Source organism: Somniosus microcephalus, chromosome 1 (assembly GCF_052327205.1).
Source record: "Somniosus microcephalus isolate GS21.2 chromosome 1, FLI_Smic_1.0, whole genome shotgun sequence".
Taxonomy (NCBI): domain Eukaryota; kingdom Metazoa; phylum Chordata; class Chondrichthyes; order Squaliformes; family Somniosidae; genus Somniosus; species Somniosus microcephalus.
The window spans coordinates 254,874,758-254,896,275 of NC_140987.1; the positions used below are offsets into that span (position 1 = coordinate 254,874,758).

The 21,518-nt window shown below is 51.0% G+C and overlaps 1 protein-coding gene across 2 annotated transcripts in view; it reads left to right on the forward strand.

Moving 5' to 3' along the window:
• Positions 1–21,518, forward strand: part of LOC147124729 (amyloid-beta A4 precursor protein-binding family A member 1-like) — a 127,424-nt gene that overhangs the window by 57,699 nt on the left and 48,207 nt on the right. For both annotated transcript variants that reach the window (XM_085992277.1, XM_085992284.1), the window contains one exon: positions 13,267–13,452. In XM_085992277.1, coding sequence (XP_085848403.1) covers positions 13,267–13,452 — 186 coding nt within the window. The remainder of the gene's footprint in view (positions 1–13,266; positions 13,453–21,518) is intronic.

Below are 21,518 nucleotides of genomic sequence, written 5' to 3' on the forward strand. Positions count from 1 at the left end.
CTAGCGCCCGGGCGAGGCGATATCTGCGCCTCTCGCGGAATTGACCGGACATTTTGCGGCGGCACTAAACAATACCGCCCGATCTCCTGCGCACACAGATCTTGACGTCATTTGAGTGCAACGCCCTTGGGGCACCCCGGAACGGAAATTGAGTGGCGCCCCCCTCCTTTCCGCCTGGTGCTACCAATGACAGGTAGACTGGAACGCTACTCAGTCGCTGTGGGGCTGGGGGGGCGCTATTAAAAGGGGGCCTCTTCCTGGCTTTTTGTGTGGTAGACATTTTTGCACCACTCGTTCTGAGAAAGAGAGACTTCTGCATTGAGTCAACGCTGTCTGAAATAGTTTTGGCTTCTGACCATAACTTTGCAGGTACTTTGGTTTTTTACCTTCATTACTTTGATTACCAAGCGACTTTGGGGGCTGCAGTGATTCAGGGCGTCGTCCTGCGCCATCAGATTAGGAGGGCACAGAGACACAGAGAGAGAGTGGCAATCATGGCCAGACGGAGGAGGACCAACAGGTCTCTGTACAGGAGACCTTACCCTCCCAGGGTGTTTCGCCAACAATTCTCCTACATTAATATGTCTGAAGAGCAGTGTTTGCCAAGGCTGTGCTTCAGCAAGGAGGTGGTCACTGAGCTCTGCCACCTGCTGCAGCCAGATCTGCAGCCTCAACTGAGGGGCAGGACGTCTCTGTCAGTGGCAGTGAAGATAACAGTGGCTCTCAACTTTAATGCCACCGGCTCATTTCAATCAGCTACTGGGGACATCGCCAATATCTCCCAGTTCGCGATATATTGCTGCATCCGGCAGGTCACAAATGCCCTCTATATAAAAGGAGACGAGAGTACATCTCTTTCCCCATGACCCCGGCCAAGCAGCATGAACGCGCTATGGGCTTTGTGAGGATAGTGGGCTTCCCCATGGTGCAGGGCGCCATTGATTGCATGCATGTGGCTTTGCGTGCTCCGCATGAGAATGCTGAGGATTTCCGCAACCGAAAGGGGTTCCATTCCTTAAACGTGCAGTTGGTCTGTGACCACAGACAGCTGATACTCGCTGTCAATGCCCACTATCCTGGCAGCAGCCACGATGCATTCATCCTGCGCCAGACTACTGTGGCAGACCTTTTCTAGGCACCGCATCACCCAGGTGGTTGGCTTCTCGGGGACAAGGGATATCCTCTGTGCACCTGGCTGATGACACCGCTCTGTTCGCCCAGCACCCCCGCTGAGCTATGATACAACGAGAGCCATCAAGCTACCAGGAACATCGTTGAGCACACAATCGGTGTGCTCAAGCAACGGTTCTGCTGTCTGGACCATTCTGGAGGAGCCCTGCAGTACTCGCCTGAGCGAGTCTCCCACTTCGTTGTTGTGTGCTGCATGCTGCATAACTTGGCAATCCTCACGATCCAGCCAATGCCACCAGGCCTTGGCGCACCACCAGAGGAGGAGGAGGAAGAGGAGGAGGATGATCATCAGCAGCACCAAGGCGGGAGGGAGGCCCACAATGTCGAAACTGGAAGAGCCGTCCGTCAACGGCTGATAGCAAGCTGCTTTTAGGCTCCTGCTGAGGAAATGGCTTCTGCCATTGAGAACAACATGAATGAAACCAACCCGCAACCCCTAAGCCGGCCAAGGCAATAATGATTGCAAAGACCAAACATGTACATTTTGAATACAAAAACATATTTATTTTACAAACTCTGTGTCATTACCGCATGACAAACTAATAGAAAGAAACACAAAAAAAACAGTCATTAACATAACTGGCTCTCACAACCTGGAGATAATGTCCAAAACACTAAAAGAAAAATTTGACCATGAGCCTCGGCCTTTAATAAAAAAATGAACAACATTTTGTCACACCTCTTACTTTTTGCCCTTCGAGGGTGATATCCTTCCCTTGCGTACTTCCCCCCCTTCCCACCCTACAGCTCCTCCGTAATGGGACCCCAGTGGCTGCAGCAAGGCTGGTGGAAGGCTGCTGATTGTCACAACCTGAGACTGCAGATGCCCTTGAAGGACGGCCTCGACCAGCTCTAGCCCCGGAGGGCCCGGCTGCAGACTGCATGGGCGGCAGCAGTCTGTCCTACAGGTGGTGGCAAGTGCAGTGGAGAAGTGACGGTGGTGGCAGCAGGAATGCTGTCATCTTGAGAGAGGACAGCAACTCCTTGCTCGACCGACACACTGGCACTCCTACGGGGCAGCACTTCAGCATCCGGAGCAATCTGCTGGAGCACAGATTGCTGGCCTGCTGCGGCGCGGTGAGAGCCCCGGGGAAATGTGTCCGAACCAGTGAGGATGGCAGCAGTCAGTGCTCGCGTGGCCTCAATCTGAGTCTGCATGAGAGCAGTCAGAGATGGGCTCATGGCAGCCAGTGACTGAATTGCAGCACTAAGCATTTGCGTGGCATCCGCCTGTGCTACAGCGAAGTGCTCCACACTCCTTGCCAGTGATTCAATGCATTCGGGCACCCTTCCCACTGCACCCACGAGCACAGTGTGCATGTCCACCGCCTGGGTGTTCATTTCGGCGAGGAGCCGCTCCTCCTCTGGGTCCAGTGCAGTAGGACTCGCTGGCATACTCTCCCTCCGGGGAGAAGGCCCCCAAGCTTCCCTACCCCCATCGCGTTGCTGCAGCCCGCTGGGTTCTGGAGCTTCACCCTCATCAGACACTTCCCCCCTGCTCCCCTCCAGGGAAGACGTGGTCCCAGTGTGAGCATGGGCTTCTTCGGGAGAGGGTGGCGCTGATGCTCCGGCTTCCTCTTCCTCCTTGCCTGCAGCTTCACTCCCACTGGCAGCTTGAGGGCCCGTCTCCTCAGCTGGTGAATCACCATCTGAAAGCAGGGAGGTACAAGAGTGGCTTTAGCGTGAGGACAGGGTGGCAGCAAGGGAGGAATGAGTGCAACAATTTAGTAAGTTGGATTGAAAGTGTCAAAGGCTGGTGTTGTGAGGAACAAGTGGAAGGAGAGAGGACAAAAAGGTGATGACCTTACCATTGCTGTCCAGAACGGGGTCGGCGTCTCCATTGGCGACGGGACCGATCACCCGGCTTGCCACAATCCTCTAGACGCGCACCTCAAGATCGCTGAGGGGTTGCAGCTGAGGCCGCCCTCCACCCGTCCGTTGCTGCTGTCTCCTATTATGAGATAGCTTGGCCTGCAAGAAAAAGGACGGCGTCTGAGTAAATATACAGCCATGGTCTTGCCTGATGTGCCTCCCATAGTTGAATAGCCCTTAATGTATGCAGCCATGGTCTTGCCTGATGTGCATCCCATGGTTGAATAGCCCTTACTGTATGCAAAGTGTGGAATGTGCGTGTGTGTTTGATGAAAGGGCCATAGGTCTTGGATGAGTGTTGGGCATTGGGGCTTTTAAGACCCTCTGGCCATAGTGAGGTTGAGATGGAGGGATGGAGAGGTTTTGAAAAGAAGCCACTCACCCTGACGCCCCGAGTGAGGTCGTTGAACTTTTTTCTACATTGGATATGGGTCCTGGGCACCATGCTCCTTGAAGAGACGCTCTGTGCCACCTCCCTCCACACACTTCTGTACTCGCATGGCAAAGGCCTCCTGCCACTCTCTGGGTACAGTATAGATCTTCTGCACTCTACTGCGCCAACCAGAGCCTCCAAGGCCCGCTCGCTGAAGCGATGTGCTCGCTCTCTGGCCCTCTCCATAGTCCTTGCCTGCAACATTTAGCCCCAGGTCTGTCCAGGCCGAGATGCAAGGCTCCAATGAGCAAGGTGTGGCTGGAGAGCAAGATCGACCCTCCCCTTTAAGAACTGACCGGCGCCAGTGTGTCTTCAATCGGTAACTGACAGCACCTGCGCTGCGCCCACGCTCTGAGGTAGCGCCTCGCTCCTCGGCGTTCACACCTTAAGAGAGGTGTGTTGCACCTGATTTAGCGCTCCAATCACCTCCAGGGCGATGAAAGCCAAGTTTGCCGTCGGAGGCGATAATTAGCGCCAGGCACTAAATTTTGCGCAAGGCCGATGACGGCGCCCCCAACAGGTCGATACTGAATTTCTCCCCCATAGACTGTAAGAAGAGGCCTTACTAGCTCAGTGATTACGCTTTAAACAATGGAATTGCACAGACCAGAAAGAGAGTGAGCAGATAGTAGTCGGTGCTCTAATCTTGGTCTGATTAATTACCAGATCTAATTGAGGCTGATCTTATAAACAAGGTGAGAAAATGCCAAGTTCGCATAGCTAGTCCACAAACGTACATATTATCTCAAATTGAATTAGCAACATCCAGGGAAGAAATTCAGTAGTAACTTTCAATAGAGGAACTGGATAAATCCTTGAAAAGTAAAAATTTGCTGGGCTATGGGGAAAGAGCAGGGTCGGGGGGGGGGGTGGGGGAAGGAGGGGGAGAGTGGGACTTAATTGGATAACTCTTTCAAAGAGCTGGCATAGGCATGATGGACCGAATGGCAGCCCCCTGTGCTATATGATTCTGTATAAGTGAAACCCAAAGTTACATGTTTGAGTAGTTAAGGGTGAAGGAAGCTAAACAACCCGATGTGTATTTCCCACCTTTTCCCAGAGAGAGAGAGACACATACAGCTCTCTCGGACACAATCACAGTTGTGCTGGTATTATAGAATCAATGTTTCTATAATACCAGCAAGCTATAAATTTCCAATACAAATATATTATATATATAAAACATAGTGAGATTCCTATAATCTAAACCAAAAGATGGGCTCAGGATCTGACCAGAGACCCAGTACTCCATAAATACCAGCATAGACCAGTTGGGCCGAATGGCCTGTTTCTGTGCTGTACATTCTATGTATATAATTCTATGTAATTTCAGCTCATCGTGCCTGTGCCAGCTCTTTGAAAGAGCTATCCAATTAGTCCCACTACTCTGCTCTTTCCCCAGCCCTGCAATGTTTTCCTCTTCAAGTATTTATCCAATTCCCTTTTGAAAGTTACTATTGAATCTGCTTCCATCGCCCTTTCAGACAGAGCATTCCAGATCATCATAACTCGCTGCGTAAAAAAAATTCTCCTCATCTCCCCTCTGGTTCTTTTGACAATTACCTTAAATCTGTGTCCTCTGGTAACTGACTCTCCTGTCAGTGGAAACAGTTTCTCCTTTTTTTACACTATCAAAACCATCTAATAATTTTGAACGCCTCTACTAAATCTCCTCTTAACATTCTCTGCTCTAAGGAGAAATGTAGGCCAAATCTGTTGTCTACACTGTGACCAGTGGTCAACTTCCTTCTTCCTCATTGGTTAGACGTTCAAGTGTTGGAGTCTCCCAATGTTTCACCTAGCCAACGAAAATTGGAAGAGGGAAAAAAAAAGAAAGTGAAGGTAAAGACTTAGAGAGAAGGAATGGAGAAGAAAGGGGTGGAGGAAGGAGTAGCTTGAGAGCAAAGCAGATGTAAAGGAGGAGATTGAAAATTAAACAAGTTCAGGAGGAGAGAGAGGGAAAGAAACATGAAATGAAAGAGGTTAACGGAGGGGAAAGAGGGAAACCCTGTTTTGGTGGGTATCTCTGGCTCTGAGAGTAGGATAGATAGTTGTTGCGGCTTTGCGAGGCTGTTTTAAAACAGCATTACTGTGGACTAACCACGATCAGTGCCACATTGAGTATATATATCCCTGGTACCAGTTTTGAAGGATTTCAGTAATGTGGATAGACTGGAGAAGCTTGGGATTGTTCTCCTTAGAGCAGAGAGGTTATGGGGAAATTTGTTAGAGGTGTTCAAAATTATGAGGGGTTTTGATAGTTAGTAAATAAGGAGAAACTGTTTCCACTGACAGGAGGGTCAGTAACCAGAGGACACAGATGTAAGGTAATTGGCAAAAGAACCAGAGGGGAGATGAGGAGAATATTTTTATGCAGCGAGTTGTTGTGACCGGGAATGCACTGCCTGAAAGGGCGGTGGAAGCAGATTTAAAGAGAATTGGATAAATACCTGAGGGGAAAAAGTTTCCAGGGCAATGGGAAAAAAGCAGCGGAGTGAGACTAATGGGACAGCTCTACCAAAGAGCCGGCACAGGCACAATGGGCCCCATGGCCTCATTCTGTGCTGTACCATTCTATGATAAATATTCAGCAATACAACTTTACTCAAACTGCGAGGGCAAACAGTGCAGGATCATGGAGTGGTCAGATCCTCTGCCATTCCCGCCCTACTTTGAGCTATTTTAGAAAATGGAAAACATAGGGGGAGAAATTCAGTATCGCCACGTTTGGGGCGTTATACTCGAGCGGGTGCGAAATTTAGCGCCCGGCGCAATTTATTGCCACCTACAGCTAAATTGACCTGCTTCGCCCCAGGAGGTGTTTGGAGCGCTAAAACAGGCGCTGCACGACTGTCCTAAGGCGCTAAGCCGGAGAAGCGAGGCGCTACCACCGAGGGCGGGCGCAGCGCAGATGCAGCCAGTTAGCGATTGCACGCAGACACGCTGGCGCCGGTCAGCTCTTAAAGGGGAGGGTCGATCTTGGATTGCAGCCACACCCTGCACATCGGAGCCCTGATTCTCGGCCTGGACAGACCTGCTGCCACATTCTAACGCCTAGGACCATGGAGAGGGCCAGGGAGCGAGCGCAGCAGTTCAGTGAGGGGGCCCTGCAGGTTCTGGTTGGCGCAGGCGATCTATCCTGTTTCCGGACAGTGGCAGGAGGCCGCTGCCCACCGACTACCGCAAAGCTTGGAGGGAGGTGGCTCACAAAGTGACCTCCAGCAGCATGGTGCCTAGGACCCCTGTGCAATGCAGGAAGAAGTTCAACGACCTCACTCGGGTCGTCAGGGTAAGTTGCCTTTTCAGTATCCTCTTCATCCCTGCATGTGCACCTCACTTTATGGCCAAAGGGTCCTGAAAGCCCCAATGGCCAGCCCTCATCCAACACCTATGGGCCTTTCATGAAACTCACACGCACATTCAGCACTTTACACACTGTAAGGGCTATTCGACCATGGGAGGCAGTGCACCCAAGATCAGGGCTTCACACTGTAAGGGCTATTCGACCATGGGAGGCAGTGCACCCAAGATCAGGGCTTCACACTGTAAGGGCTATTCCACCATGGGAGGCAGTGCAGCCAAGATCAGGGCTTCACACTGTAAGGGCTATTCCACCATGGGAGGCAGTGCAGCCAAGATCAGGGCTTCACAATGTAAGGGCTATTCCACCATGGGAGGCAGTGCAGCCAAGATCAGGGCTTCGCACTGTACTCAGAGCCCATCCTTTCTCTTGCAGGGCAAGCTGGCCCATAACAGGAGGCAGCAGCAACAGACCGGGGAGGCCGGCCTCACCTTCAAGACCTCAGCGATCTGGAGCAGCGAGTCCAGCGCATTATGGCAGGCCAGATGATTGGCCCCGTCGCCACTGGAGATGCCGACCCCATTCTGGACAGCAATGGTAAGGTCATCACCTTTTTGACCTCTCTCCTTCCACTTGTGCCTCACACCAGCATCCTTTGCCACTATCGAACCAATACAGTGCATTGCAGCACTCATGCCTCCCTCGCTGCCGCCCTGTCCACACACTAAAGTAACTCTTGTACCTCCCTGCTTTCAGATGCTGATTTGCCAGGTGAGGAGGCGGGCCCTCAAGCTGCCACTGTGAGTGATTCTGAAGGCGAGGAGGAAGAGGAAGCCGGACCATCAGTGCCACCCTCAGCCAAGGCAGCCCATGGCCATAATGGGGACACGTCTTCCCTGGAGGGGAGCAGGGGGGAAGGGTCTGAGGAGGGTGAAGCTCCGGGGCCCAGCGGGCTGCAGCAACGTTGGGGGGGGTGCGGTAGGGAAGCTCGGCGGCCTTCTCCCCGGGGGGAGAGTCTGGCCTCCAGTCCTGCTACAGTGAGTGCAGAAGAGGTGCGGCTCCTTGCTGAAATGGGCGCCCAGAGGCACACTGAGCTCATGGCTGCAGTGGCAAGGATGCCCAATTTCATTGAGTCACTGACAAGGAGTGTCCACGACTTCGGTGCAGCACTGGCAAGGAGTCTGCAGGACTTCGGTGCAGCACAGGCGGCTTCCACGCAAATGCTTAGTGGTGCCATGCAGTCAGTGGCTGGTCTGATGCAGACGCAGATTGAGGCCACACGAGCACTGACTGCTGCCACCCTCGCTGCATCGGGCACGAATCGCCGGGCCCCTCGGCGCGCCGCAAAAGGTCAGCAGTCTGTGCTTCAGCAGATTGCTCCACATGCTGCAGCACTGCCCCGTGGGAGTGCCAGTGTGTCGTCCGACCAGGGAGTGCCTATCCTCTGTCAGGATGGCAGCATTCCTGCTGCCAACACTGTCATTTCTCCACTGCAGCTGCCACCACCTGTAGGACAGACTGCTGCCGCCCATGCAGAGTTGGAGCAGTCAGCAGCCGGGCCCTCCAGGCCCAGAGCTGGTCCAGGCCGTCCCCCAAGGGCATCTGCCAACTCAGTTTCTGACACTCAGCAGCCTCCCCCCAGCCTTGCTGCAGCCACTGGGGTCCCATTGCGGAGGAGCTGCAGGGTGGGAAGGGGCCAATCTCGCAAGCGAAGCAGATCACCCTCGAAGGGCAAAAAGTAGGTGGTGTGGCAAAATGCTGTTAATTTTTTTAGTGAAGGCTGAGGATCGTGGTCATTTTTGGTTAACTCTTTTGTTCATTGTCTCCAGGTTGTAAGAGCCAGTTATGTGTCTGACTGTTTTTTGGAGGGTTTCTCTGTATTTGTTTGTCATGCGGGAAGGGCACACAGTTTGTTAAATAAAGAAGTGTCTTTATTCAGATTGTGCATGTTTGCTCTTTGAACTATTTGTTGCCTTGACCGGCTCAGGGGTTGCGGAACGGTTCCATTCATGTTCTTTCAATGGCACAAGCCATTCCCTCAGAGGGGGCCTAGAACCGACTTGCAATAAGCCGCTGACGGACGGCCCTTGCACTTTGTGCCTCCCTCCCGTCTTGGTGCTCCTCCTCCTCCTCCTCCTCTGCTGGTGCTCCAATGTCTGGTGGCAGTGGCTGAGTCCTGAGGATTGCCAGATTATGCAGCATGCAGCACACTACAACGAAATGGGAGACTCGCTCAGGTGAGTACTGAAGGGCTCCCTCGGAATGGTCCAGACAGTGGAACCGTTGCTTTAGCACACCGATTGTGTGCTCAATGATGTTCCTGGTCGCTTGATGGCTCTCATTGTATCATTCTTCAGCAGGGGTGCTGGGCGCACGGAGCGGGGTCATCAGCCAGGTGCACAGAGGATAGCCCTTGTCCCCGAGAAGCCAGCCTCCTGGGTGAGCCGGGGCTTCGAAAAGGTCTGCCACAGAAGTCTGGCGCAGGATGAAGGCGTCGTGGCTGCTGCCTGGAAAGCGGGCATGGACAGCTAGTATCAGCTGTCTGTGGTCACACACCAACTGGACGTTCAACGAATGGCACCCCTTCCGGTTGCGGTAATCCTTGGCATTCTCTTGCGGCGCCCGCAAAGCCACATGCGTGCAGTCAATGGCGCCCTGGACCATGGGGAAGCCTGCTATTCTTATAAATCCCATTGCACGCTCTTGCTGCTTGTCCAGGATCATGGGGAAGGAAATGTACTGACGTCTCCTTTTAAAGAGGGCATTCGTGACTTGGCGGATGCAGCAATGCACCGCGAACTGGGAGACATTGGCAATGTCCCCAGTAGCGGATTGGAAGGAGCCGGTGGCATAGAAGTTGAGAGCCACTGTCACCTTCACTGCCACCGACAGAGACGTCCTGCTCCTCAGTTGAGGCTGCAGATCTGGCTGAAGCAGGTGGCAGAGCTCAGTGACCACCTCCCTTCTGAATCGAAGCCTCCGAAAACACTGCTCCTCAGACATGTTGAGGTATGAGAACTGCTGGCGGAATACCCTGGGAGGGTAAGGTCTCCTGTGCCGACGCCTGTTGGCCCTCCTCCGTCTGGCCATGATTGGCACTCTCTCTCGGCGTCTCTGAGCCCTCTCAATGCAATGGAGAAACCCAACGTTTCCACCCATTGCAGCCCCCATAGTATGTGGCCACTCAAGGTTATGCCACTGAAAAATCAAGCCAACTGCAAAGTTCTGGGCCGAAGCCAGAAGTACCTCAGCGAGTGCTGACTCAATGCAGAAATCTCTCTCCCTTTGTCTCTCTGCAAATCTCTCTCTCTCTCACAGAAGGAGTGGTCCAAAAATGGCTACCACTAAGAAGCCAGGAAGAGCCCCCTTTAAATAGTGCCCCCCCAGCCCCACAGCGACTGGGAACCATACCAGTTGCTGGGAGCGCCAGGCGGAAAGGAGGGGGGCGCCACTGAAGTTCCGGTTCGGAGCGCCCCAAGGGCGTTGCACCATGAAATGACGTCAGGATCTGCGCGCGCAGCTGAGCGGGTGTTGCGGTTTTGCGCCGCCACTAAATGCCCGCTCAATATTGCGAGAGGCGCAGGTCTCACCGCGCCCGGGCGCTAGCCGCATCACGCCCCACTTATCGCCCTCTTAAGGCGCTAACGGGTGGCGCTAACAACGGAATTTCTCCCCCATAATGTTTTATTTGTACATACATGTGCTGAAAGCTGTGCCACGGTCACTTAGGCTCTGCTGGATTAATTTGATGGAATGCAGCCTTAACACCTCACTCGGACTGTTCAGCACTGAGCTGCAAGCAGGGATTTGTGGCCATGCCTAGTGACGGCTAATCACCTCTTTGCTCTTTGACAGATTAGCTTGTGCTCTGAGCGAGCTCTTTGATTTACGGGTTGTGGCATTTCACAATTAGCTAGTGGTCTCGCTTCTGTGAAATCGTGGCTGCGGTGGAATCTGGGACTGGTTTCTGCTCAGTGCTGTGGTTGGTACGTGAAGGAGTTGGGACTAGCGAAAGGTGTGTCTGGGTCTGGGTGAGTGTGTCTGGGTGAGTGTGTGTCTGCGTGCTGAGTGTGTGTGTTTGCGCGTGGGAGTGTGAGTGAGTGTGTGGTGTATATGCATGTGAGTGTGTGTCTGTGTCTGAGAGTGTGCGAGCGTGAGTCTGTGCGTGCGAGTGTGTGTCTGCGTGCGAGTGTGTGGCATGGTGTGAGTGTCTGCGTGTGGGACATGGTGTGCGTGAGTGTGTCTCTGCACGTGAGTGTGTGGCCTGGTGTGTCTGTGAGGGCGTGTCTGTGCGTGCGAGGGCGTGTCTGTACCTGTGTGTGTGTCTGTGCCTGGGTGTGTGTGCGCGCGCAAGGGAGTGTCTGCGTGTGTGTGTGAGTGTGGGGTCGATTTTCATTAAGCTGTCGGGAAGGAGGTGGGACTACAATTTTCGGGTTTTAATCTTTAGTCCCAACTACATCGACGTCCGGCCAATCCATGCGACTTTCCCTTGATTGACCTTGTTGAGCCCGCTCAGCAGGCCAATTAAGGGCCACCCGGCAACAGGTGACGTCACAGACTGAAATTTCATCTGTCAAAAGGTCTTGACAGATGAAATATCAGTGTTTCACAGCTGTTTGAAGCTGATAAACACTGACAGTCTGACTTCTAACCTGAGTCCTTCTACACCGACTCAGTTAGAACTGTCACCAGCAATGAAAGCTTAAGGCTGTCACTTTTTACAGCTCGCAGCCATTCAGCTTTCAGTGCCGGCTGAGTGATGGACTCCCGAAACCTAGAGGAAGAAAGGCTGTTACGGTAAGTACAGGTAATTTAAACTTCTTTACACACTTTAGACACACCAAACACTCTTACCTTTGCACTCATGCACCCATCCCTCACCTGAACACCGACATCGCGACCCCTCCAAGTCCTTCAACCCGACGGCCCGCCTGCTCTAACCTGGCGTGGTTTGGAGCCATCGGGAATCCCACACGACACCCCTCAAAATAGGGATTAGGCTAAAAACTGTTAACTACCTGTTAACGGGCAGTTAATTGGCACTAATCCCTTCCCGCCTCGGGTTGGCGGGTCCCAGTGCGGGACGGGTACCCGCCTCCTGTGAAACTTACGAGGAGGCGGGTTTTGGGGCAGGATAGTGTCGGGACCCCCGATTTCGGGATTTCCCCCCCCCCCACACGGCTGAAACCCCGCCTGACGGCTCCAGGAAAATCGACCCCTGTGTGTCTGCGCGCGAGTGTGTGTCTGCGCGCGAGTGTGTGTCTGCGCGTGAATGTGTCTCGGAGTGTGTGTCTGCGCGTGCGAAGGCGGGCCTGCGCGTGCGAGGGCGGGCCTGCGCGTGAGTGTGTTTGTGCGCACGAGTGCGTGAATGCCTGTGTCTGCGCATGAGTGCCTGTGTCTACGTGCGAGTGTGTGTCTGTGCATGCGACTGTGTGTGTGTCTGTGTGAGTGTGTGTCTGCGAGTGTGTCTGCGCGCGAGTGTGTGGGTCTGCGCGCGAGGGTGTGCCTGCGCGCGCGCAAGGGTGTGCCTGCATGTGTGCGTCTGAGCATGAGTGTATCTGTGAGTGAGTCTGGGCGTGAGTATGCGTCTGAGTTTGAGTCTGGGCGTGAGTGTGCGTGTGATTCTGTGAGTGTGAGCATGTCTGCCTGATTGTGTGTGCGTGCGAGTGTGTGTGTGTCTCTGTGCGTGAGTGTGTGTCTGTCTGAGTGTGTGTTTGAGTGTATGTCTGTGAGTGTATGTATCTGAGTGTGTGTGTGTGTGACTGCGAGTGTGTCTGCGTGCGAGTGTGTGTCTGAGCGTGAGTGTGTATCTGAGAGTGTGTGTATCTGTGCCTGCGAGTGTGTGTGAGTGTGTCTGCACGAGTGTATCTGTGCGCATCTGTGCGTGAGTGTGTGTCTGTGTGTGGCGGTGTGTATGTGTGGTGTGTATGTATGTGTGGGTGGTGTGGTTTATGTGTGTGTGTTGTGTGGTTGTGTGTGGGGTGCTGTCTGCTAGCTAGTTATTCCGTTATGCGTAAGTACACATGGGTGTTTGTGATCAGCTGCTCAGTTCAACAAGGGAAAGCGAAACTCGCAGCAACTTAAATCCTGCGACCCACCCCCCACCCGACAACACAGTGTGAAATCGCTGAAACAGCTGTTGATTGTACAGAATATAATCCCATTGTACAGTACACCAGAACACTGAAAATGCAAGAAACTTGCTGGTATTCTGAAGCATGTCTGCAAAAAATGGCATTGTTTCCTGTGTAAAAGGATTTTGCACTAGATTGTACTCATTTACAGATCTATGTAACCTTCGAGATTACGGCAAACTGTTTTGAAATGTGTAGAAAAATAACTGATTAACTGATTACTGGAAAAACCTTTTCAACATTTTGCATCAAGTTGTTGTTGTTGCTGAATTTAAGAATATTCTGCTAAATTTTTACCTTTTTACTCCCCCCACCCCCCCCCCCCATTTTACTAGGAAACTATGATGGACCATCCTTTAAGGACCATTTCCTACATCGCAGATATTGGGAACATTGTTGTGCTGATGGCGCGTCGACGCATGCCTCGATCCAATTCCCAGGACAGCGTGGAAGCATCTCACCCTTCCCATGATGGGAAGAGGCAGTACAAGATGATCTGCCATGTCTTTGAATCCGAAGATGTATGTATTACTTTCATCGTTGCAGAAGGGTACAAGAGACTTACTAGAACGGTTCCAGGGACGAGGGGTTACAGTTACGTGGATAGACTGGAGAAGCTGGGGTTGTTCCCTTACAGCAGAGAAGGCTAAGAGGGGATTTGATAGAGGCGTTTAAAATCATGAAGGGTTTAGATAGAGTAAATAAAAAGAAGCAGTTTCCAATGGCTGAAGAGTCGATAACCAGAGAGCACAGATTTCAGGTGATTGGCAAAAGAACCAGAGGCGACATGAGGAAAAACCTTTTTACATAACGAGTGGTTAGGATTTGGAATACACTGACTGATAGGGCGATGGAAACAGATTCAATAATAGCCTTCAAAAGGGAATTGGATAAATACTTGAAGGAGAAAAAATTGCAGGGATATGGGGAAAGAGCGGGGGAACGGGACTAACTGGATTACTCTTTGAGAGAGCCGGGCCCGACGCGATGGGCTGAATGGCCTCCTTCTGTGCTGTACTATTCTATGGCCCCGATTTTCGGCTTGTGTGGGGAATGGTCGGATTTCCCCGAATGTGGGGTTTCTGACACACACAAAAAAGTGTCAGCCAGCCCCACGCAATTTTCCCTCAATTGGCCAATTAATTCCCAGCATGTGGGAAGCCTTGCTAAATGTCTAAATCGAGTCAGCAATCCCCACATTATGATGTCATCATTCGTGGTGCTTTCAAGGTCCATAGCAAGCACTGCATCTTCTGAAGGCTTCCAAATGAACCATACAGGATGGCAGAGGAGCCTGCAGCAGCTGTGGCCAGTGCCAGACCCCTGCATTCAAATTCGACGAGGCTTCACTGCAGGCATTATTGGATGGGGTTAGGGCCCACAGGGAGGTCCTCTTCCCTAGGTCAGGGAGGAAGAGGGCCTCCCACTGAGACCAATGCTGCATGGATGCAGGTGTCAGCAGATGCCAACTCGCTGGGAGTCACCAGAGGAACCTTGCCATTACATCTCTAACTCCTTCCTTTACTCCCCCACAGTACCATCTAGAGCCCCCGTCCTCACTGTGGAGGAGGAAGAGGCTGTGTAGCCAGACTCCTCAGAGGAAGCTCCAACCTCTGAGGGCGCAGCATCAGCAGAAGTAAGCGCACCCAGCACCAGCGCAGACAATCACACCTTGGGGGGACCTTCGGGACATAGAGTAGTGTTGTCACCTGGTGTTTCACAGCTGACAAGTGAGCCTCAGCAGATTCTGGAGACAGGGACAGCAGTGGAGAGTCCTCGTCGGAGGGCGCAGGGCTCTGCCAGCTCAGCTCAGCTGCGCTGCATGTCGACCCTCTGCCTCTTGGTCCATCTGCAAGAGAAGAGGTGATGGATCTCCATGCACAGATGCAGGAGTCTCTGGCAGGTTTTGTCTCCAGGGTCGCTGCGAGTGTGGAGCGAATGGAGGAGTCCATAACGACCATGAGCAGAGCCTTTGTGGAGTCATTGGCGCATGAACGCATCACCATGGAAAGGTTGGCAACCTCCATGGAGGAGATAACTCGCCAGGGTACGGAAAACACGGTGAGTGCTAAAGCGCAGCAAGGTGCTCTCAAGCCACTTCCAAGCGCTGGCCCCTTCTGGCCTGTGCAGCTTCAGGTGAGCGAGCACCACCCTGGTGCTCCTGTTGCTGATCCTGCTGTTCCTGGTTCTGCTGCTGCCTCCTCTGCTGCTGGAGATCCTCTAATGGCAAGAAGGGAAGGAAAAAAGGCGTCCCATGCTTCTCGTAGATGCCTCCGCTGAGGAAGCGCTGAGTGAGGGTGGCGAGAGGGGTTTCCCAGGAGATCGCATTGGAGAAGTGTGTGAGGCTCCAACCTTCCACAGCTGTGCCTAAGCCTTGAAGAAGTAGCCCCAAACCTGCAACAACAAGGTCCTTCAACATACAAGTGCTGGCCCTTTAAATCCCAGCTTCTCCATTGACGTGCAGCTGACAGCTAGCAAGCTTCACGCCAGCTCTCCGCAGCGGGGTAACCCGCAGGAGGGTTTCAGGTGGGGAAAGCCCCAAAGTCGCAACGGCCCGGGGAAATCGACTTCAACAAGCAGATAATTGCTTGTTAGTGCTCCGACGAGCAGTCCCGCCAGCGGCGGCCGGGACTGAAGCGGGGTGTGGGGAAACGGCGGTCAGAAAGTCAGATGGGGTGGGGAAGCAGGCGGGAGGGGTCCCGACCCGCTTTTTCGCCGATTTTCGGCCCCCGGCCGCCTGAAAAGCCGCTCGACGGCGGCCAGAAAATCGGGGCCTATGAGTCTATGATCTAAAGATATATCTGCTGCCATTGTGAATCATTTTCAGTGATCACATTCAGAGCCAGTTGAAATTTTAATCTTTAGCTACACCCATAGCGAAATCCAGAGAAGTTTTCAGAATTAATTGTCAGATAAAACAGAAAGCAGTAAGGTCATGTGTTAATCATGTGCCCATAGGCCTATAGGAAGACAGGAATGAAATACTAACTTCATTTATTAATCAAATCGCCTAACCACAACCAAATTACTATTTTGAGAAATGCAGTTGCACTTTCCCTGTAGCAGCCCACCCCTCAATGCATTGATTTCAAAAAACCCCAAATCCTTGTTTTTAAAAACCTCCATGGCCTTAGTCCCTGTCACTCTTATGTCTCTGTCCACACCCGATGCTCTTCAACTCTGCTCTACTGTGCATTTTCACCCTATCTTCGCTCTGCCATTAATGGCACAGCCTTCAGTCTTCCCACGTTCCCACCCCCACCCCGCGCACTTTGGAACCCCCCTCCCTAAACTCTTCACATCGAATGCACAGCACAGAAACAGGCATTCAGTCCAACAGGTCTATGCCGATACGATAGCAAAATACTGCAGATGCTGGAAATCCGAAACAACAACAGAAAATGCTGGAAAAACTCAGCAGGCCAGGCAACATCCGTGGAAAGAAATTAGAGTCGACGTTTCGGGTTGAAACCCTTTTTCAAAATTGGAAAGGAAATGGAATAGATCAAAGGCAGGGCTGCGATAGAACAAAAGAAGTAAAGAGACATTAAGAGGTATTCAAAACCAGACGAGATGGTAATAGGACAAGTGGAGACAAAAGACGGCTCAGATTAGGTGTGAAGTGTACTGGCAGAAAGAGAGACAGCTGCCATGTGGGAGAGAGAAAAAAAGGAAAGGGGGGTGGGGGGAAAACCCAAAACAAAGGGGTGGAAAAAAAATATAAGTAAAAATGTAATAGGGGCCGAGGTTATGATCTGAAATTGTTGAACTCGATATTGAGTCCGGAAGGCTGCAAAGTGCCTAATCGGAAGATGAGGTGCTGTTCCTCGAGTTTACGTTGAGCTTCCGTGGAACAATGCAAGAGGCCAAGGACGGTGAGGTCCGAGTGGGAATGGAGCGGTGAATTAAAATGACAGGCGACCGGAAGCTCGGGGTCACCCTTACGGACTGAACGGAGGTGTTCCGCAAAGCGGTCACCCAATCTGCGTTTGGTCTCCCCAATGTAGAGGAGACCGCATCGTGAGCAGCGAATACAGTATACTAGATTGCAAGAAGTACAAGTAAATCGTTGTTTCACCTGGAAGGCGTGTTTGGGGCCCTGGACAGTGAGAAGGGGGGAGGTATAGGGGCAGGTGTTACATCTCCGCTTGCATGGGAAGGTGCCAGGGGAAGGGCTGTTGGGGGTGATAGAGGAGTGGACTAGGGTGTCTCGGAGGGAGCGGTCCCTACGGAATGCTGAAAGGGGAGGGGAGGGGAAGATGCGTTTGGTGGTGGGATCACTTTGAAGCTAGCGAAAATGGCGGAGGATGATCCGTTGAATGTGGAGGCTGGTGGGGTGAAAGGTGAGGACAAGGGGAACCCTATCATGTATGTCGATGTTTATGCTCCACACTAGTCTCCTCCCACCCCTCTTCATCTCACCCCATCATATTCCTTTCTCCCTTATGTACTTATCTAGCTTCCCCTTAAATCTATCTATGCTATTCGCCTCAACTACTCCGTGTGGTAGCGAGTTCCACATTCTGGCCATTCTCTGGGTAAAGAAGTTTCTCCTCAATTCCTTATTGGATTTACTAGTGTCTATCTTATATTTATGGCCCCTAATTCTGGTCTCCCCGACAATTGGAAACATCTTCTCTACGTCTATCCTAGCAAACCCCGTCATCATTTTAAAGATCTCTATCAGGTCACCTCTCAGCCTTCTCTTTTCTAAAGAAAAGAGCCCCAGCCTGTTCAGTCTTTCCTACTTCCATCTGGCTACATCCCCCCCACCACCTTTAAAAGCCTCCCTGAAGCCTACTCCATCAGCCTTCTCCCTAACCTCCTTCCTACTCTATGTTGATCCTCTAACTGTAAAGCGCCACGGAATGTTTTGTCCCACTAAAGATGCTGTATAAATGTACAGTGTAGGCATCACAAAGGTGTGTGTGTGTGTGTTTTATTTTTTTAAACAAAGCTGGAATAAGTTAATTACCAATGAAATCTGATTAGTTGGGGGTAAAAGAAACCAGGAGTGCTGGAAATATGAAGTAAAAGCTCACGACCCTGAAAATGCACAGCAGATAGAAGAACGTTTGAAAGAAAAATATAGGTGAGCAGGCTTCCCCAAGTCCCTGGGGGATGAAGAGACCACCCAGTACTGCACTGAGCCATATGGACCAGAAGATACTCCCTATCTCTGTAACCTCCTCCACTCCCTATCTCTGTAACCTCCTCCAGCCCTACAATCCTCTGAGATCTCTGCGTTCCTCCAATTCTGGCCTCTTGCGCATCCCCGATTTTAATCGCTCCGCCAATGCTCCACCATTGGCGGCCGTGCCTTCAGCTGCCGAGACCCCAAGCCCTGGAATTCCCTCCCTAAATCTCCCTGCCTTTCTCTCCTCCTTTAAGACGCTCCATAAAACATGTATCCCTGCCCAAGCTTTTGGTCACCTGTGCTTATATCTCCTTATGTGGCTCAGTTGTCAAATTTTGTTTGATAACGCTCCAGTGAAGCACCTTGGGACATTTTACTATGTTAAAGGTGCTATATAAATACAAGTTGTTGTTGTTGTTGATGATGACTCCTGGTTTGAGATCATCTGGGACAGCAGTTGGAGTGTGGCAATTAGGCTTCATCTCCCTGTGCCAGCAAGGAGGGAATTCGATCAGAGTTCCCACTCGTGAGTAGGAACATGAGGAGGCCATTCAGCCCCTCGAGCCTGTTCGCCATTCAGTTAGATTATGGTTGATCTGCATTTTAACTCCATCTGCCCGCCTAGGTTCCGTAGCCCTGAATATTCTTGCCTAACAAAAATTTATCAATCTCCGTTTTGAAATTTTCATTTGACCCCCCCAGCCTCAACAGCTTTTGGGGGTGGTGGGGGGGGGGGGGAGTGTTCCAGATTCCCACCACCCTTTGTGTGAAGAAGTACTTCCTGACATCACCCCTGAACGGCCCAGCTCTAATTTTAAGGTTGTGCCCCCTTGTTCTGGACTCCCCCACCAGAGGAAATAGTTTCTCACTATCTATCCTATCAAATCCTTTAATCATCTTAAAAACCTAGATTAGATCACCCCTTAATCTTCTATACTCCAGGGAATACAAGCCTGTGCAACCTGTCCTCATAATTTAACCCTTTTAGCCCCAGTGTCATTCTGATGATTGGACGCTGCATCCCTTCCAAGACCAATTTATGCTTCCTTGCAAGCTTGTACCTGTCGAGGTGATGAGCCTTATAACCATGGAATACTCTGTCTTCAAACAGAGGGAAAGCCAACCTTGACCATCTCAAGTCTTACTTTCTACATTGAAGAGAAGTCCTACGGGGTTGGGGGTAATATATTAGCATGTACAGGAAACTTTGTGATATCCGGCACCGACGGGACCGAGCTGTTGCCGTCCCATCAAAACTGCCGGACAAACCAGCGCTAATGTTAAAACATACGGAAGCTTTTGAGCTCCGTATCTAGCAACAAACCCTGTTGCAACAGCTTCTAAACAGTCGGCCGTAACTTGCAAGCGTCTCTGTAGCTAAGCAACAGCTTTAGCTAGACCTTGCAGAGCCTGACTAGTGGAAAAAAAAAGCAACGAAAAGAAAAAAAACTTACTGAACCAACTCCTGAATTTTGCCGGTGGCTCGAGCATTCCAGACAGTTAACCTCTGGATAAACCAAAGTTTCCTGTATAGAGGATTGGCTAACTACCAGAAAACAGAGAGTCGGGATAAATGGGTTATTTTCAGGTTGGCAAACGGTAACTAGTGGGGTGCCGCAGAGGTCAGTGCTGGGGCATCAACCATTTACAATCTATATTAATGACTTGGATGAAGGGACCGAGTGTACTGTAGCCAAATTTGCTGCTGATACAAAGATAGGTGGGAAAGCAAATTGTGTGGAGGACGCAAAGAATCTCCAAAGGGATATAGATAGGTTAAGTGAGTGAGCAAAAATCTGGCAGATGGAGTATAATGTGGGAAAATGTGAGGTTATCCACTTTGGTAGGAAAAATAAAAAAGCAAATTATTATTTAAATAGGGAGAGATTGCAAAATGCTCAAGTACAGAGAGATCTAGGGGTCCTTCTATGTGAATCACAAAAAGTTAGCATGCAGATACAGCAAGTAATTAGGAAGGCAAATGGAATGTTGGCCTTTATTGCAAGGGGGATGGAGTATAAAAGTAGGGATGTCCTGTTACAACTGTACAGGGCGTTGGTGAGACCACACCTGGAGTACTCTGTACAGTTTTGCTCTCCTTATTTAAGGAAGGATATACTTGCATTGGAGGCAGTTCAGAGAAGGTTCACGAGGTTGATTCCTGAGATGAAGGGGTTGTCTTATGAAGAAAGGTTGAGCAGGTTGGGCCTATACTCATTGGAGTTTAGAAGAATGAGAGGGGATCTTATTGAAACATATAAGATTCTGAAGGGGCTTGACAGGGTAGATGCAGAGAGGATGTTTCCCCTCGTGGGGGAATCTAGAACTAGGGGGCATAATTTCAGAATAAGGGGGCACCCATTTAAAATGGAAATGAGGAGGAATTTCTTCTCTGAGGGTCGTGAATCTTTGGAATTCTCTTCCCCAGAGAGCTGTGGAGGCTGGGTATTTGAATATATTTAAGGTAGAGATAGACATATTTTTGAATGGTAAGGGAGTCCAGGGTTATGGGGAGCGGGCAGGGAAGTGGAGTTGAGGCCGAGATCAGATCAGCCATTAAAAATATTGAATGGCGGAGCAGGCTCGAGGGGCCAAATGACCTACTCCTGCTCCTACGTCTTATGTTCTTCTGTCTTATGTACAGATTGCTGCTTCACTCTCGGAACTGGTCGAAGTCACGTGCAAGATAGGAAAAAATAAACTCAGAGGAGAATACGTCAAAACCGATTAACTGATCTATTTACAGGAAACTTTGGTTTATCCAGAGGTTAACTGTCCGGAATGCTCGAGCCACCGGCAAAAATCAGGAGCCTTTTCGTTGCTTTTTTTTCACCAGTCAGGCTCTGCAAGGTCTCGCTGAAGCTGTTGCTAAGCTACAGAGACGCTTGCAAGGTACGGCCGACTGTTTAGAAGCTGCAGGGTTTGTTGCCAGATACGGAGCTCAAAATCTCCGTATGTTTCAACATTAGCGCTGGTTTGTCCGGCAGTTTTGATGGGACGGCAACAGCTCGGTCCCGTCGGTGCCAGATAGCACAAAGTTTCCTGTAAAATGAAAATCAAGTATCGATAGGGTGTCACAGAACTGTCAGATTGTTTGAATAATCTGGTTAAAAGTGGAATACCAGTTATTTATAAATATTTACTGTAAATCAGAGTGGAACAGAAATGCAAATTCTCTCTGAGAGATGGTAACATCAAGTGAAATTGAGTTACAAGTGTATGTGGATTAGCCATGGTCCTTCTCCCTGAAATATAATGCTTCAGAGTGTGATTATACAACAGGGAGTCTTGTGTTTTAGTTCCCTGAGTTTTTAAGATTCTCAACCTTGTGTTCAAATCCCTCCATGGCCTTGCCCCTCCCTATCTCTGTAACCTCTTCCAGCCCTAACCCTCTGCGATCTCTGCACTCCTCCAATTCTGGCCTGTTGTCCATCCCCAACTCCCTTCATC